At 39.2% G+C, this 18385-nt stretch overlaps 1 protein-coding gene across 1 annotated transcript in view; it reads left to right on the top strand.

The window, feature by feature from the left end:
• Positions 1 to 18385, top strand: part of TMEM131 (transmembrane protein 131) — a 217029-nt gene that overhangs the window by 172456 nt on the left and 26188 nt on the right. Inside the window, exons 20-31 of the mRNA XM_044263853.1 lie at positions 250 to 402; positions 503 to 578; positions 763 to 880; positions 2926 to 3064; positions 3178 to 3287; positions 3772 to 3838; positions 8419 to 8570; positions 9176 to 9318; positions 9767 to 9953; positions 11079 to 11264; positions 12072 to 12230; positions 12633 to 13216. Coding sequence (XP_044119788.1) covers positions 250 to 402; positions 503 to 578; positions 763 to 880; positions 2926 to 3064; positions 3178 to 3287; positions 3772 to 3838; positions 8419 to 8570; positions 9176 to 9318; positions 9767 to 9953; positions 11079 to 11264; positions 12072 to 12230; positions 12633 to 13216 — 2074 coding nt within the window. The remainder of the gene's footprint in view (positions 1 to 249; positions 403 to 502; positions 579 to 762; positions 881 to 2925; positions 3065 to 3177; positions 3288 to 3771; positions 3839 to 8418; positions 8571 to 9175; positions 9319 to 9766; positions 9954 to 11078; positions 11265 to 12071; positions 12231 to 12632; positions 13217 to 18385) is intronic.

The following is an 18385-nucleotide window of genomic DNA, read 5'->3' as shown; positions in this document are numbered from 1 at the left end:
AGCTGATTTTTGTATAACAGGTCATGAAAATGACAACAAATAATTATATATATACACACACATATAGAGAGATAAATATAGATATATTTGGGAGCGCTCTGATTACAAAGTTAGAGATTATCAAGTGATAAAAATTCCAAGTGTCTTTTGGAGTTTGGTTCCTGAAAAATAGGTCTGTCACCTCTAAATTGTGTGTTCTTAAGAAAATCCAACCATATACTAATGAGTTTGTTTGTTTGTTTTCTTCAGGGGAAAGTAGTTCATCAAAGCTTAAATATTATGAATTCCTTCTCACAGAAGGTAAAAATACAACAAATACGATCTTTGTCAGAAGATGTGCGATTTTACTACAAACGATTACGGGGCAATAAGGAAGACTTGGAACCAGGAAAAAAGTCAAAGGTTTGAGAACATTGTATTTGAGGATTCCCTTCTGTTAGTATTGTGTTACAGTGACCTTCTCTGGATTTAGGATTCACAGTTCTCCTGTGCCTCTTTGTAGATTGCAAACATTTATTTTGATCCTGGACTGCAGTGTGGGGATCATTGCTATGTTGGCTTGCCTTTTCTATCCAAATGTAAGTTATCTTGCTATTCTCTGTCATCCCCTTCACTCCACCCAAAATATTCTTTGATGAAAGGCTGCCGCTTTCAAAGTCCATCTCTATCCCGTGGTACTATGGAAGTCATTTGAAGGGAAGTTGACAAGTGGATGTAGATTGTAGGGCTGAGTTTGTCATAAAGTATGTGTCCTTGTTGTAGCTGAACCCAAAGTACAGCCTGGTGTAGCCATGCAGGAGGACACATGGGATGCTGACTGGGATTTGCATCAAAGCCTCTTCAAAGGATGGATGGGAATAAAGGAAAATTCAGGTCATAGGTGAGTGGTTTTGCTTTAAGTATGTTCAGCTGTTTTTGTAAGTTTGAAATGTCTCTGTTGATACTACTTTCTAAATGTTACTCTTATATTAGGTTCTTTTACTTCTCTATAGCTAAGAAAATATTGCTTCATCTTCAGAAACTTATTAAGGAGTCTTAAATTGCCATTTTAATTGCATGTTGCTCAGAAATACACACACTACCATTTTTCTCTTTCCTTCAGTGCTCGAGATACTTCCTTAAAATCAAAGACCTATTTGAAGTTGTCTTTATAGAGGATGCATACATTGTTCACCTGAGATACAGCCATTTGCGTAAGAGCTACCACTGCCCTCTACTAAAGGCAGAGAAAACGTTTCCTAGGTTCAATCCTGCAGTGGAGACCAAGTGTCCATTTGCTCCTTGTGAAAAGAACTGCCTCTTCCCTTTCCGGGTGCTGAGCCGTTAGGGGGCACCTAGAGCCCAGTTCACTGAGGCTCAACCATATGTCATTGGCAGGCAGAAAATATGCTAATGACAAACCCTACCACACCTGGATTCAAAAGCAGAAACACACTTCCTCAGCAAGGTAGAAGTACAATCTTTCTTGTGCTCCAGAAGAGAATTTGATTAGAATATTGATAACATGGTAACTGATAAAAACTGCTCTTCTTCACTTGGCTAATTTGAATGTATTTGTCAGTATCAAGATAATCTAATTTATAGTACTATAAATTTTTCAAACCATTAGTGATTGAATCTGAGAGTTTCGTTTATCTGAACTATCTACTATCAAAACTTTTCTTAAGGCAAAAGAGTTAAATTTCTACTTTAAAATGGTGAAAATAAGTAGAGAGAAACCTCTATGAATTCACTAGTTCTTGGTCACCTACATTTCCATTACAGACCTTACAGTGTATAGACAGTCAACATTATGAATAGATAAACTTGGAGTGGTGCTGGAGAGCCTCTTCACCTCTCCCCTACCAAAACCTCTCCCTTCCTTGTATGCCCAGCACTCCACAGCTAAGAAGCTTGGCTTCTCATCTGTCTCATACCATCATGTCCCAGGTGCACAGTGACTGTGGCATTCTCCCTGCTGCTGACTTTGTGTTACAGAGAATTTCTGTTCTTCGTCTTGTAGAATCTGTACTCTTACCAATATTAGAGTGTCACAATTCAGTAGTATTGTGGGTTTAAATGGGCTTCAATGGGGGCGCCTGGGTGGCTCAGTCATTAGGTGTCCGCCTTCAGCTCAGGTCCTGGTCCCAGGGTCCTGGGATCGAGCCCTGATTTAGGCTCCCTGCTCAGTGGGAAGCCTGCTTCTCCCTCTCCCAGTTCTCCTGCTTGTGTTCTCTCTCTCTCTCTCTCTCTCTGTCTCTCTCTATCAAATAAATAAATAAAATCTTAATTTAAAAAAACAAATAAAAGTGGGCTTCTGTGTTTGGGCCCAGGAACCTTAGTGCTGTGTGTAATAGTGTTTCCTTAGGGAATATGTTCTTGAGTTCTAAACAGCTGGCTTATGAATGCTCATAAGTAGAGAAATATTCAAATGAGGTCCTGAATATTTTTGATAACTCTACATATATCTGCGCAAAACCCTCATATGTATTACCACTTCAGCTGACATCCTCGTTGCATATTAAGATTTTCCTTCATTTTTTTCTTTTTAATCTGGGGGGGTAAAAAGATGTATGCCAAGCAATGCACTGCCTTCTCATAAGTTCTACTGATGAATATTCATCAGCACTCTGCTGTTGATGTCTAGATCTTTCCACTAGGCTGCAAGTTCCTTTAGGATCCCTTAATACCATATGTTGTACGTATATGCCTGCCTTGTCCTTCACTATTCAGTACAAAAACAACACAGGTGATCAGTGATAGAAACTTTGGCAACTCTTCACAGATGTCTATTAAAAACATAGTAAAATGTCAGAACAAATAAAACTATATTTATTCAGGGCCAGAATAAAATTTCTGAAGTATACAAGCCTAATTAGATTTCTTATATTCAGAAAACTCAGATATTTCATTTTGATATAGTAACTAACAAATTTTTTTTTCTAGACTGAGTGCTTTATTTGAAGTAAATACAGACCTTCAAAAAAATATATTATCAAAAATCACTGCTGAGCTCTCCTGGCCTTCTATAATTAGCTCACCCCGGCACTTGAAATTTCCACTTACTAATACAAACTGCTCCTCCGTAAGTAATCAGAGTGACATTGGTTTTTGGAAATTCGTAACAGGATTGTTAAGTATCTACTTTTACTTTTAACTATGGAAACATTTCATTACTGTTTTGTTACTTTGTTTAAGGAGGAAGAGATTACTTTGGAAAATCCTGCAGATGTTCCTGTCTATATTCAATTTATTCCTTTGGCTTTATATTCCAATCCTTCAGTCTTTGTAGATAAGTTAATATCAAGGTAAGCACTGCTTTAATTAATCAAAATGTTCTATATTAGCATTGAATTATTATTTTACACATTTAGAACTCTATCACAGCTTATATAGTTAGAGATTTGACTTAGAGAAATTCTAAATCCGTAATTAAAATTGAGAGGGGGTTCTGGAGAGAGCTATTCATAATATGTTAAGTATCTAGAAGAGTTTTCAGTTTAAGACAAGAAAAAAGTAATGTTGAACTCCTTTCTAAAAAAATATTAAAAAGTGAAAGATCATAAAGAGAAAGCAAGTAGAACCTTTTAAATATTTTAGTTTTAAAAACTGAACAAAATATTAACTATAAATTGTGGCCTTTAATTTTTGGAAGGCTATTAATCTGGTAATACTGACCTCAGAATCTGCCAAAAGGTAATTTGCAAATAAAGTACAGACTTGATAATTACTCTAATTACCCATTAATTATGATGCTGTTTATGAAGAAATACATATACTTTTTTATTTTAGGTTTAACTTGAGTAAGGTGGCAAAGGTAGATTTAAGAACGCTAGAATTCCAAGTCTTCAGAAACAGTGTAAGTATGCAAACTTCATACTATTCCTGAGAAATAACTCTATGATATGATAAGTGCAAACATGGAGGAAACCTACTGACTATCCTTAAATTTGGCTGAAAGGGAAGTTACTGAAGAAGTCAGAGCAGTCCAATAATTAGAGGCAAAAAAAAAAAACCCAGGAGGAATAGATGGGATTTAGATCAACATGAGGCACACTGGGTAGAAGATTCCAGTTTGCAGGCATTACTCCTTGAGTCCATGAAGGTTTACAATAATGGCTACCAGAAACCCTGAGAGTATCTAAATGAGGTATATACTAACATAATTTATTTTTATTAAGCTTCAAAATATTGAGCTTGGTCATTTAAATTTTTATTTTGGATACTTCCAAATAAAATTGTAAGCTCCATTAATGCCAGACCCATAGTTGTTGAACGGATTAAACAAACTCATGGGAAGTCCTTCAAATGGTTCCTTGGTGCGTAGGAAGACTATGCTGAATGTTGACTAGATAAGTCAATCTGTGGCTAAGTAGGCCAGGAAAGAAAAGCAGTAGGAAGGTTTTCAGGATTGGGGATCCATCTTGAAGAATGCTTCCCAGTATTGCATGAGCATCTAGTCTGTGTCAGCATTATAGCAGGTACGTTCACATTTGTAATTTCATGGAATCATTACAGGCAGCCAGGCTGAGCAATTACTAACTTCCCCAAAAGGTAAAGATTTCCTTGTTCTGTTGCTGGGGAAAAATAAAGCTCAGGAAAAGGAAGGAACTTGCCCCAAGTTCATACCTAGCAGGTATGAAATAACTGGCAGGGCGAAATTAAAGTCTGGTTCTCTCAGATCCCAGAGCCCTCCCCCATACTGTCACGCCACGTAGTCAGTGTCCCTAATGAGCCTGTCAGACCAGATATCCTATAGTTCTTGAAATGCTTGTGTTCTTTCCCATAGTTTCATGTTTTAATCTTTAAGGCATGTGTAAGCTAAATCTTTGTAGAATAGTAGTTTTTTTTAAACTGTCTTAAAGTCAATTTTGTGTAAGAAAGTAAATTTCAATGTATCTTTTTTCTGCCAAATAATAGAACAGCAGACTGGAATATAGACATATATTCTAGTCTCGTACCTTTCTCTTGGAATCTTTTCGTGGTCAGTTTTTTCCATGCATAAAATGCATAAAATGACAACCTAATAAGCTCATGGTTATCTAGATTCCAAATAATTAGAAAGCTCAATAATCAGAGATTTCTTTTGCCCTGCTTTTATACATACTTACACATACTTCTTATGTAAGAAGTAAATGAGCTAATATTTACCTTTTTTTCTTATCAAACACAAGTTCTTTAGTGTTACTTACAGGGTATAAAACATTGAAGTGTAGGCACTGTGAAAGGTAGGAAGATGTGTAAGAATATTCTAGAAAATATATTTCTAGAAATATTCTAGAATATTCCTAGAAATATAAAGATTTCATATTTATTCTAAATATGAAATACTAGATCTGAGAGTAAGGTTAGGATGAATTCTATCACTATTCTCTCTAGTGGTTATAAAACCCATGGTTTTCAAAGTATTTGGCCTCAGGACTCCTTTACAGTATTAAATTATTCATGACTCCAAAGAGGTTTTTTTGTTCATGTGGGTCACATCTCTCAGTATTTACCATATTAAAAATTAAAACTGAGAGATCTTTTCTGCAAAAGCCCAAAAAGTATATGAAAACATGCTCAACATCACAGTCATTAGGGAAATGCAAATTAAAACCACTATAAGATATCATCTCACACCCGTTACAATAGCTATTATCAAAAAGACTGGATATAACAAATGCTGGTGTGGATGTGGAAAGAAGAGTAGGAATATAAATTGGTACAACCACTATGGAAAACAGCATAGAGGATCCTCAAAAAATTTAAAATAGAACTACCAAATGAGCCAGCAATTCCACTTCTGGGAATATGTGCAAAGGAAACAAAAACACTAACTCAGAAAGATATCCGCACCCCCATGCTCACTGCAGTATTAACTGTAATAGCCAAGGCAACAATCTTAAGTGTCCATTGATGAGTGAATAGATAAAGAACTTATGGTATATATTTATACATGGAATATTATTTAGCCAAAATAAACCAAACAAACAAGGAAATCCTACCATTTTGTGGCAACATGTATGGACTTTGAAGGTATTATGCCAAGTAAAATAAGTCAGACAGAGCAAGGCTGTACTGTATCTCACTTATATGTGGAATCTTTAAAAAAGGGAAAAAAATCAGGCTCCTAGAAAAAGAGATCAGACTTGTGGTTACCAGAGGTAGAGGGATGAGGGGAGAGGGAATTGGGAGAGAAGTGATCAAAAGGTATAAACTTCCAAGTACAGGACGAGGAAGTACTAGGGATGTGATGGGTGATTACAACATGTTGACTAGAGCCAACACTGCTGTATATAGTAGATAGTTGTTAAGAGAGTGATCGGAAGAGTTTTCATCACAGGGAGAAAGTTCTTTTCCTTTTATTCCTTTTTTCATTTTTTTCTTTTTACTATGTCTGTATAAGAAGGTGGATGCTGGGGCGCCTGGGTGGCTCAGTGGGTTAAGCCGCTGCCTTCAGCTCAGGTCATGATCTCGGGGTCCTGGGATCGAGTCCCACATCGGGCTCTCTGCTCAGCTAGGAGCCTGCTTCCCTCTCTCTCTCTGCCTGCCTCTCCATCTACTTGTGATTTCTCTCTGTCAAATAAATAAATAAAATCTTTAAAAAAAAAAAAAAAGAAGAAGAAGGTGGATGCTGGCTGAGCCCATTGCATTAATCATTTTACAGTATATGTAAATGAGACCCCTGTGTCTTAAACTTATACAGTGATGTATGTCAGTTATATCTCAAAACTGGGAAAAAAACTGTGAAAGATCTTTAAAATATTTAATTCATTTAAAATAAGAATAAACTCATTCCATTTAACACAGGTAACATAAAAATTAAAAATAGCTGTATTTTCCCAAAAAGACTTTTTGCAAGAAGAGCAGATTGTTTTACATTTTTACAGATCTCTTTTAATGGCTCTCAGACCTAATACACAGATAGAGCCCCACTGCTTCTGCATTTAGTCTCTCATGCTGTATTGTTTTGGTTGAAGTATATGACAGATATTTGACATGACCTGGCACAGATACATAGTTTAAAAAAAAAAGAGTATCTTAACTGCCTTTTTAATTAATTCTAACAGCATGCATCAGTTATTCAGAAAATACTGATTCACTTAGATAGGCAGAGCTTCCAAATGTTGACATGATTCACTCTACAAAATCCAAAAAAAAATCATATTCATTTATATAACTACCAATTTCATCAAGGAATTCCTTAACTATTGGAAAACTGTGAAGTTCACAGGGGTAGATGCACGTTTTCCAAAATTCTGTATTTTCTCACTCAAATTTTATTATGGGCAACAAATACTTCAGTTGTTTTTCCTTAATTGGACAGATGGACTTCATTTTTGTGGAAATCTCTACCAAATACCCAAGTCTGAACAACCACAGACTGTCAGTCATTCTTTCAACTATAAATGGGTCTTCCATGAGAAAAGCAGCTAATTCAGTTTGTCTCTCAAATGGTAGACAATGTGATGCTTCAGTAGGCAGCTTCATTAAGTCTATTGACTGTAAGTTATGTTTGTAGAATCATGCCAACACAAGTAGATAGATATATAGGTTTTAAACCTAACTATGCCAAGTGGAGAAGAAAGTCATGCAAACCTCACTCCCCTTCCACATATTAGCAGAGCTATGAAGAACCGTGGACATTTGTAGCCAAGAGTTTCCAACCCTTCCCCTGCCCCACCAAAAAAGCTTAAACTTAATGTTGCTTAAAAATCAGAACAGCATATCCTTAAGTATGAACTATCATATTTTTGATAAAAAGTATATTTTAAATCTTATCTGTAACTGGCTATCAAGAAGCCATCTTTTGATTATTAAACTAAGCTATTATTTAACTTTCAGTCAGTCAAATGTTAAACAGTAATTATGTGCTGAGCTTTTAAAATAATATTCAAAGATAGATGGATATGAGTTGGAAATACTTTTACAAATAAAAAAAATCTGATACACCCTGAAGACTCTTCAGCTGATACCCATCAGAAGGAGAAGGAACAGGAAAATTGGATGAAAGTGGGAATGGCAACATAGGACTTTAGGGTCCTGGTTGCATAGCTCTTAGCTTTGTGCTAAAATTTTGAGCTTTGCTTCTTAGGTTTGTGCCCTTTTCATATATGTATATTACATTTCAGAATTTTTTAGTCTTAAAAAGGTATGTATACAAAAACAAATGCCTAGTACAAATATGTATACAAAAACAAATGCCTAGTACAAATATAGGGACTTTGGTGACAGGGGTTCAAAGCCCTTTTGGTGACTTAAAGCACAATGAGAAGGGCCATCACTGGTTGCTACTTCTCTCTGCAGGCTAAACAGTATCTGAATCATGAGGGGTAAAATTGTTCACATGTTTAATCAGTTCAAGAAAGTAGTACTGGGCTGTGGATGGGGTAAAGAAAAAAACTTCTTTCCAGAGAATATAGTAGTGACTTCTGTTGTTTTACCCAATGATTTAAGGCTCATCCACTGCAGAGTTCAACAGGATTTACAGAAGGCCTCTCTCGACATTCAATTTTAAACCTAATTTTAAAACCTGGAGAAAAGAAATCTGTGAAAGTAAAGTTTACTCCAATTCACAATAGAACTGTTTCTTCACTAATCATAATCAGGTATGTTCTCTGATTTAAGTGTGCGTTGATTTTTAGTACTTACTCAGAAGTCCTTACTTGCGTCTAATTTATTAAATAGGCTATTCATGGGTGCCTGGGTGGCTCAGCTGGTTAAGCAACTGCCTTCAACTCAGGTCATGATCCTGGAGTCCCAGGATCGAGTCCCACATCAGGCTCCATGCTCAGCAGAGAGTCTGTTTCTCCCACTGACCCTCACCCCCATGGTCTCTCTCTCTCTCTCTCTCTCAGGTATTTTTAAAAATAAATTAAAAATAAATAGGGTATTCACTTTATCCAAAACATGCACACAACATATCACACTTGATGAAATGTACCTCTGTGATTATATTTAGAACTTGAAAACCTGAATAGTGTTCTTACTATACCATGTGTGACTCTTAAAAATGAAAAACTCTTGCTTCTCTCTGTGTAAAGATTTTTAAATTCTTGAAGTGTAAATATTTCTTTCTAAAGTTTAGTATATTCATTTTTACATGGTTTATTAAAAAAATAAGTATATATAGATCAATTATCTATAATTTATGCAAATTTATAATTTATTAGTGCAAATTTTAATGGGAGAAAATTCTGTATTTCTTGCACAGAAATAATCTGACAGTGGTGGATGCTGTGATGGTCCAAGGACAAGGAACAACTGAGAACTTGAGGGTGGCAGGCAAACTTCCAGGTCCAGGGAGTTCCTTACGCTTTAAAATCACAGAAGCATTGTTGAAAGATTGTACAGATAGTAAGTATTCCTAACAGTTTCAGTGGCACAACTTTCAGTGTTTGTTTCCAAAAATAAATAATTCCCCCAAAACAAACAATATTTCTCTATGTGCACGTGTATATATTAGTGATGAATACTTAAGATTTTTAATTAAATACCCTGACTTGTTTTCAGGGTTGATTTGAATCTTCAAATATTTAAAAGTTCAATTTCCATTGCATGTCTTAGATGATTTACTCTGAGTATGAAAAATAAAGCATAATTAAACTTTTGCTATCTCAAATGGCACAATAAAGTGGAATAGTACTTCCTGATGAAGTCTGGGTACCAGCTAATCTCTTCGGCATCAGGAGTTTGGCATACATTGGCAGACATAATGTTTGGCATACATTTTTGGTGAATGTGATCATTTGGACCTGCAGCACCTGCTAACAAAATTTTATACTCTTGACATTCCTTCCTTTAGGTTTGAAACTAAGAGAACCAAATTTCACGTTGAAAAGAACGTTTAAAGTAGAGAATACGGGGCAACTTCCTATTCACATAGAAACCATTGAAGTCAGTGGGTACTCGTGTGAGGGATACGGCTTTAAAGTTGTTAATTGTCAAGAGTTTGCACTAAGTGCCAACGCCTCTAAAGACATAATCATATTGTAAGTATTATCTTGGGAGGTGTAACGAATTACTGGCTTCCCATCACCCTCAAATAGTACAGTTGTTCAGACTGTGCAAAGATACGTTTTCATACTCACAAAAAAAGTCTTTATCCACAAATGTACTCATTTGATTTGTTTCCCCTTCATCTTTAGTTATTTCTTCGTATCATTGTTTGTGAAACTTCCTATATATCCAAAGTGGATCAAATAATCTTAGAAACCGGTTTCACAGTTATTTCCAGGGCTGTGTTAAAGCATAAGGTTTTGGTAGGAAATTGATTATAAATTCAGTCTCAGTAACAGAGAGGTCCCTGCATCGCACACATGCAGTTTTTCCATGTTGTACAATGGAGGAGTGCGTAATGTTCTGGTCAGAAGACATTGTTAATGCCTGTATTGGGAATAGCTGCAGCCTATTTGACAGTTAATTGGTAACTTGTTAGATTATAGAGTTTGTGTAATAAAATGTAACCTCTGTCCCCTTAACTGAGTGATACTTTCATGACCTTCAGTGGGTAGTCACTCAGTACGGAATGACAGTACTCATGTACGGCATAGTGCTTAATACCTAACGGCGCAGTGGAGAAGACGACGCCTCTCCTCACGGTGCCGACCATCTGGTTGGAGAGCATACAGTTAGCAAAAGATAAAAATAAAATAATTAGGGCAGAAATCAGTACTGCAAGAGATGAAGAGAAAATCACCAGGGCTAACATGGTTTTTTGTTCTGTGTGTGTGTTTGTTTGTTTTTTTATTTTATCTCTCAGGTTCTGTGTGTATATATTCAGCTTTATCTCTCAGGATATGTTAGGAATATATCCTGAGAAAAAAGAGTGGATTCAGATAAAGGAGAAAAGAGGAAAGGAGAGAAGCTCAGAGAGCACTTCCTGAATTAATAATTAAGCTCATTATTTTTTTTCATGCAGTTTTTGTTATTAACCTCATAGAATAATGCTACCTCGGTATTAAAATGAGACCTTAAAATGAAGTCTTAAAAGTTGAATACACATACCAAACTCTAAAATTCCCCATTAGGATCCAAAGGTGTGTGGGACTGGTATTAGATGTAACCTGCTGTGGTGTATTTTTAAAACTAGTCTAACTGCCGCTATTCTGTTTTAGGTTTACTCCTGATTTCACAGCTTCTAGAGTTATCCGTGAACTGAAGTTTATAACAACCAGTGGCTCTGAATTTGTATTTGTATTGAATGCGTCCCTTCCATACCATATGTTAGCAACCTGTGCAGAAGCCCTGCCCAGACCCAACTGGGAGCTGGCTCTGTACATCATCATCTCAGGAATAATGAGGTACTTGTGTATTCTTTTGAGGTTGGTATTCAGGCATCACTTGACACTATTGCTCACATGCCCACTGTGTACCAGTCACTGTTCTGAGTGCTAGGACTATGTCAGCAAACAGTACAGACCTTTTTGCCTTGATCAAACCACATCTACTAGTGGGAGCAATCAGAACTGAACCCCGATTGAGTAGCATATACAATAAGCAAAAGTCTTCTACCTTTAAAATTTCTTATAGAAATTAAGTACATGATAATTTCTTAAAGGGAAAAAAAACACTCATAATTTGCCAGGTAAAGTTACTTGATTTGGGCATAGGTAATTTATTCAACATTATATAGTATTTTTTTTAAGCAGACCTAAGCAACACAAAACATGAGAAATATTTTTTAAATCCTCAGCAACCTTATCTTTTTTTCAGTATATTTATGGGTTTAGAGAATCTGATACATTTGCCTCTAAATTTACATAGTTACCCCACACATCCTTTAAGGGAAAAGAATTGGCCTAGAAGGTTAAAACTGCAAGGCAAAAGCTTCTTCGTAAAAGGAAAAGTAACCTCCAAGTATCTGTTCTGATACAAGTAATTATTTCTTCTCTATAAGCCTCCATGTAAGTTGGCATTCTATAAAAAGGAGCCTGCAGACTTTTATTCATGACACTTTGTTTTTGTCTAGTCCAGTAAAAATTGTTTCAGGCATCTCTGCTTTTTACATCCAGTTGTACTGTACCAAGAAACTCTGCCTTTAATATAAAATTTTGTTACCCTTAGACTAACAAGTGAATCCCAACTCTCCACGTTCTTTGCCCCTACAGTGCACTGTTTCTCTTGGTAATTGGAACAGCCTATTTAGAAGCTCAAGGAATTTGGGAGCCATTTCGAAGGCGACTGTCATTTGAGGCCTCGAACCCACCCTTTGATGTGGGCAGACCATTTGATCTCAGGAGAATCGTTGGTATTTCATCTGAAGGAAAGTATGTTCACATGCTGGAAATAAATTCTCTAGTACACATAGATGTGGCTGATAGAATTAAAAGAAAAAATAAGTTTTTCTTTTCATCTTTGCTCGGGGGGAAGAAATCTGAATTCTTAATAACTTCATAATCTCTTGTGTATAGCTCTCTTCTCTACTAAGAACTCACAGCAAACCCCATGTTTTTATTACTATGTTAGTGAGGATTAAAATATTCTTAGATCAATGACTTGATTGCTAAAGAACAGATCCTATAAAATTGTGGCAAGCATCCCTATTTCTTGCTGGGTTTTTTTTCCTTAATTTATATTTCTCTTGTGGCTGTCCTGAGGAGGTAACATTTTTTTAATCTTAGGTTTTGTAAGTTGCTATTTACTGATCTGCAGTTGGTCCTTTTTTTCAGCTTGAACACACTCAGCTGTGACCCCGGTCACAGTAGGGGATTCTGTGGAGCAGGCGGCTCGTCATCCCGGACCAGTGGAGGGAGTCACAAGCAGTGTGGCCCACCGGTGCACCCACACAGCAGTCACAGCAATAGAAACTCAGCTGACGTGGAAAACGTCAGAGCAAAAAACAGCTCAAGTACCTCTAGCAGGACTTCTGCACAAGCTGCTAGCAAAGCAAGCCCCCTTGTCTTAGATTCTAGTGCAGTGGCCCAAGGTCACGCAGCAGGCAGAAAGTCCAAAGCAGCCAAACAGAGCCAGCACAGCAGTCAGCACCATGTCCACAGCCCACTGGAGCAGCACTCTCCACCTCCACCACCACCACCAGTGCCTCAGCACCAGGAGCCGCAGCTGGACAGGCTGTCCCCCGTCCCCCTCTCCCACCCTGTCCACCCAGAACGTGCCGGCAGCACAAGGCACAGCTCAGAGGACTCAGACATCACCAGTCTCATAGAAGCCATGGACAAAGACTTCGACCACCACGATTCCCCACCCCTAGAAGTGTTTACAGAGCAGCCGCCATCACCATTGTCCAAAAGCAAAGGTAATCATTGGTTCTCACTGGCAGAAAAGCATGACGTATGAGGGGAAAGTGGGTGTGTGATTAAGGGGCTATTGTGATTGTAGTTGTGATATAAACAGCTGATGTAGTAAGTGTTCTTCTGGCTCTAATTTACCTCCAGTTTGGACTTCCAACGTTTCCATATCTGATGCAGATAGAGAAGTATCCACTTATCATAAAAAATATTTGAACTTCTTAGGTTATTTACCAAATTTAGAAATTTCCTGAACATCTGTTTCCATGTTCAGCTGTCTGTAATTGTTGTGCTGTGACAGGTTGAGCTTTTTTTTTTTTTAGTTGTTAAACTGATTTTTAATACAGTGGTAAAAATGGAGACCATGCATTTTAATTCAGAAAGAATATTTCCAGGGCACCTGGGTGGCTCAGTCAGTTAAGCATCTGCCTTCGGCTCAGGTGATGATCCCAGGGTCCTGGGAATGAGCCCCTCACCTTCCCCTGCTCAGCGGGGAAGTCTGCCTCTCCCTCTCCATCTGCCTCTCTCCCCTGCTCATGCTCTCTCTGTCTCGCTGTGTCTTTCAAATAGATAGGTAAAATCTTTTAAAAATGATAATAATAATATTTCCACAGAATCTGTACTTTAGAGCAGGGATTGGCCAACGAACTACAGCCAGGGGGCCAAATCACCGCCTGTTTTTATAAATAAAGATTTATTGGAACATAGCCATGCTTATTCATTTCCATATTGTCTATGGCTGCTTTCATGCTACAACAACAAAGTTGAGTAACTGCAAGAGACCATGAGGTCCACAAACCTGAAAAGTATTTTACTATCTATCTCTTTATAGAAAAAGTTTGCTGATCTCTGCTCTGGAGTTCTGTATATTGTATTAGTTACCTATTTCTCAGTAACAAATGACCCCAAAACTTGACACCATTTTTACTTTCATGGTCACTTAGAATGCCCACATTTACTATCCCAGAGTTGCTGTGGGTCAGGCATCTGGGTGCAGCTTAGCTGGGTTCTCTGGCTCGCAAGACTGCAGTCAAGGTGTTGCCTGGGGCTGAAGTCATCTTAAGGTTCAGCTGAAGGTGAATCTGCTTCTCAGCTCACTCAGGCGGTTGATGGCAGGATTCAGTTCTTCATACACTGTTGGACTGAGGATCTCAGTTCCTTGATGGCTGTGGCCCCCACCCTCATGAGCCCTCTCCATGTGGCACTTTAAAGCAGTTGGCTTCACCAGAGCAAGGAAGTTTAGAAGGCAAGAGAGAGAAGCTAGCAGGACAGAAGTCACAGTCCTTTACGACCTAATCTTAGAAGTGACATCACGTGACTTTGGCAGTGGTCTGCTACTCAGAAATGTGGTCCCGCCCATACTCCAGGAGAGAGAATTCCACAGAGCATAAACACCAGGAGGCAGGGGTGCGCTGGGATCTTAGACGTGACCTATCAACACATACACAGAGGTAAGCTATTTGGTAACTTCCAAAATCAAAATATAAAAACCAGGAACAACCTCTAGCTCTATTTCAGTTTAATCCCTTTACAGCCCAAGCTTTTGCATCTCCCTCTCTCTTCCATGGCAGCTCTGCCAGTACACCTGATTCCAAGCCTGTTTCAGGACCTCCCTCACTGGTGTACCAGTGTACCAGGGAGGCTTTTGCCTTTCATTTACACAGGGAAGCAGGGAGCTTGGCTGTCATGAGAGACCAGGAGAAACCCAATATCCCAGAGTCCAGGACTTTTATTAGAGAATTTCCTACTCTTGGATATGAAGACTAGTTACGTAGAATCCTCTTAGAATTACATGTGTTTGGATTTGCAAAGTAGTAAAATGTCTCAAATGTTATTTAACTTTTTCCAGAGAAATGTATTTTTTGCTAACTCATTATTAATGGAGCTTACTTATTTTAGGGTAATTTTCATAGTAACAGGAAATTAATCCTTAAAGTTCTTTTTATTAGATCAAGTTACATAATGAGTTTTTTCAATATTGAGGGCATGAATAAAATAAACATATATAATCATTTCATACCAGAAGGAATTAGGCAGTCAAACTGAATACCTCACTACCTACGTCTAAGATAGTCTGCTAACATCAATGTGATGGGTCCATTTTTACTTTCATGGTCATCCATCTGGAACATAAATACTAAAACTAAAAAATGATTTTAGGGGCGCCTGGGTGGCTCAGTGGGTTAAGCTGCTGCCTTCGGCTCGGATCATGATCTCAGGGTCCTGGGATCGAGCCCCATGTCGGGCTCTCTCCTCAGCAGGGAGCCTGCTTCCCTTCCTCTCTCTCTGCCTGCCTTTCTGCCTACTTGTGATCTCTGTCTGTCAAATAAATAAATCTTAAAAAAAAAAATGATTTTAATGGTCACAGTGGTCCTAGAATCGACCTACTAAAAGGTATTTTGGAGATGGAGTACGTGTACCTCCACATTGTTAGTGATTCTTGAGCCCACGAGGACACAGTGATTCCAGGCCTCATATCACATCATATTTGTTATCCTTCCCACTGCTGCTGTTTGGAAAGAAGGAAGGAAACAAAACCTTTAATTTTTTTTAGCAAGTATTTTTATTGAAATGTAACATACATGTGGAAAACTGGCCTCTTAGAAGAACTTATAAAAGTGGGCATTGATCTCCAGGTTGTAAAACTGTGGTGTGTCATAAAACCATATACTTTTAGCTGGGCAGAACCTTTATAAGCTCTCTAAAGCTTACCCCAAGCCCCTGCAAGTCTTCATCATGTTCATATTAAATATGAACCTTCTGGTTTCAGAGGCACCCTGTTCCCCTCTGTCCCTCCCCAGTATCTCAGACAAAAAGTCTACCTTATAATGAGCTTATGAGATTTCCAGCTTTTGGGGCAACTGAGTGGTTCAGTCATTAAAGCATATGCCTTTGGCTCAGGTCTTGATCTCAGGGTCCTAGGATCGAGCCCCACATCGGGCTCCCTGCTCAGTGGGAAGTCTGTTTCTCCTTCTCACACTCCCCCTGCTTGCATCCCCTCTCTTGCTGTCTCTCTCTCTGTCAAGTAAATAAAATCTTTTAAAAAAAAAAAAAAAAAAGTTCTAGCTTTTGGACTGTTCAGAGTGACTCCTCTTCAAATAAATAGCTCTCCCTAGGTTTTACCTAGATTGTAGGCCATCCAATCCATTTCCCTAGTCATTCCTCCTGTCACTGCTCCCTGTGGAAGATGGCACCCAGAAATGCCCTCTATTCACAGGCGGCCTGTGCAGGGCCTCATATAGCTGCGCAGTCGTCAGACTCTATGCTTGTGTGGTTTCTTCCCCTGCAATATAGAATCCTTGGCACTGGATGGAGGCCACTGCTGGATTGAAGGTTAAAACCTAAGGAAGCTCTGCAGTCACCTTTCGGTATCTGCATTAGCTGAAGAAACGGTGCCGTCTGCAGCTGTGCTTATTTCTGGCTATGGTTGCATGAGGGGAAGCTTTATCTAGGGTAGGGAGACACAGAGTGGCACACGGTCATGAGGCAGGCCCAGATTAAATCATAGCTCTGCTCCTTACTAACTGTGTGACTGACGTTTACTTCTCTGAGCCCCCATTTGTTACCTTTAAAGTGGAAGAGATAGCTACTACTTACATCATGGGACGTAGCTCCTGCTTGGGACTGTTATTAGGCAGGAGATGGTGCTCATGGTCTTCAGCCTGCTGAGTTGAAGGGAGCTGTGGAGCACCGCAGCACTGATCTTAAGGGTGAGAAATGGGACAAACGGGGCTAAGGAAAGAATGCCAAGGGCAGGGCCAGCAAGGAGAAGGTCAACAGACAGGGTAACAAAGCAGGCAGAAGATGTGGTCGCCCTATCCCAGCAAGGCCAGAAGAAATAAAGGTAGAGCAGAACTGCACAGAGTCTGGCAGCTAGGACATTACTTGACCTTGGCAGGATAGTTGCTGTGAAGTGATAGGACGAGAAACCTGGTTACTGTGGTGTAGAGAGTACTGTTCACATCAGACTTAACAGTGGCCACTTCTTAGGGTATGCGTTGGGGGCAAGTAAGTGAAAGGGAGCATTTATTCTTTAATCTGTAGTTTCCATATTTAACTTTTAACAAAAAAAGAAAAAAGATTCAGGGGAATGAATTTTTTTTATAGATTTTATTTATTTATTTGAGAGAGAACAAGTAGTGGGGAAGGGCAGAGGGGGAGAGACAGAGAGAGAGAGAGAGAAGCAGACTCCCCGCTGAGCAGGAAGCCCAATGCAGGGCGCAGTCCCGGACCTAGAGATCATGATCTGGACTTAAGGCAGACACTTAATCAACTCAGCCACCCAGGTGCCCCGGCATGAAAATACTGTGTGGTCGTATTTTTAATGAAAAAAATGGAGAGCATGGCATTTGGAAATATCTGTGAGTGAAGGACAAAAAGGCAGTAGAGCTGAGAGCAATGATGTTGATCAACACTTAATTAACGTTCCAGGCCTGACTGCACATGCCTCCTGCACCCTGGTGGCTGGCATTGCTGTGACCCTGTGTCTCCAGTTAGAAACTCAGTCCAGAAAGAAAGGTTGCAACAGGCGTTACAGGAGACCATGACCAGGCCCAATTGTAAGCCCTCAGCTTGTAACTACACTGTCCTGCCGCCTCCAAAAAGAAGAGAAGCAAGTGCCCAAGGAGGTGGGTGGGCTGGCCCCAGTTCAGTAGATTACAGAAGATGAGACACTCATTCCACATGTGTGTGGATGTAGATGAGTGGGTAGAGATGCAGAAGCGGTACAGGGAGTCCAAGGAGCTTCTGTTTGAGCTGAAGTCACAGCTGCTGGGACTGAGGCCCAAGTGGGAGGGCAAAAACAGGAAACACTTGAGAGTGGTGGTGCTCATTTCTAGAGCTCACATTTCTGTGGACTGGGAGTCCATGGGACATGAGAGCTGGGTGTGCAGAGAAGCCCCGCAGGTAACATTGGGACCCAGCTGAGGCTGGAAGGAGCCCTACAAATGGGGACAACATGGACAGTCAAGGGATGGGAGATCTGACATGTCCAACTGCAGAGATGGTGGAAGCAAGGGAATGACGGGAGACTGTGGTCTGCAAGTGAGACCTGGGATTGTAGGGCTTCAAGGAAATGCAGTGCTGGGCGGTAACAGGTTCTTAGGTGCAGCCTTGGCAATGGGATGTGGAAGTAAAGCCCATTAGCAACAGTGAGGCCACAGAGCCTTACAAAACCC

Source organism: Neovison vison, chromosome 8 (assembly GCF_020171115.1).
Source record: "Neovison vison isolate M4711 chromosome 8, ASM_NN_V1, whole genome shotgun sequence".
NCBI classification, from domain to species: Eukaryota; Metazoa; Chordata; class Mammalia; order Carnivora; family Mustelidae; genus Neogale; species Neogale vison.
The sequence above is the reverse complement of the archived record's forward strand: the minus strand, read 5'-3'. Positions and strand labels throughout refer to the sequence as shown.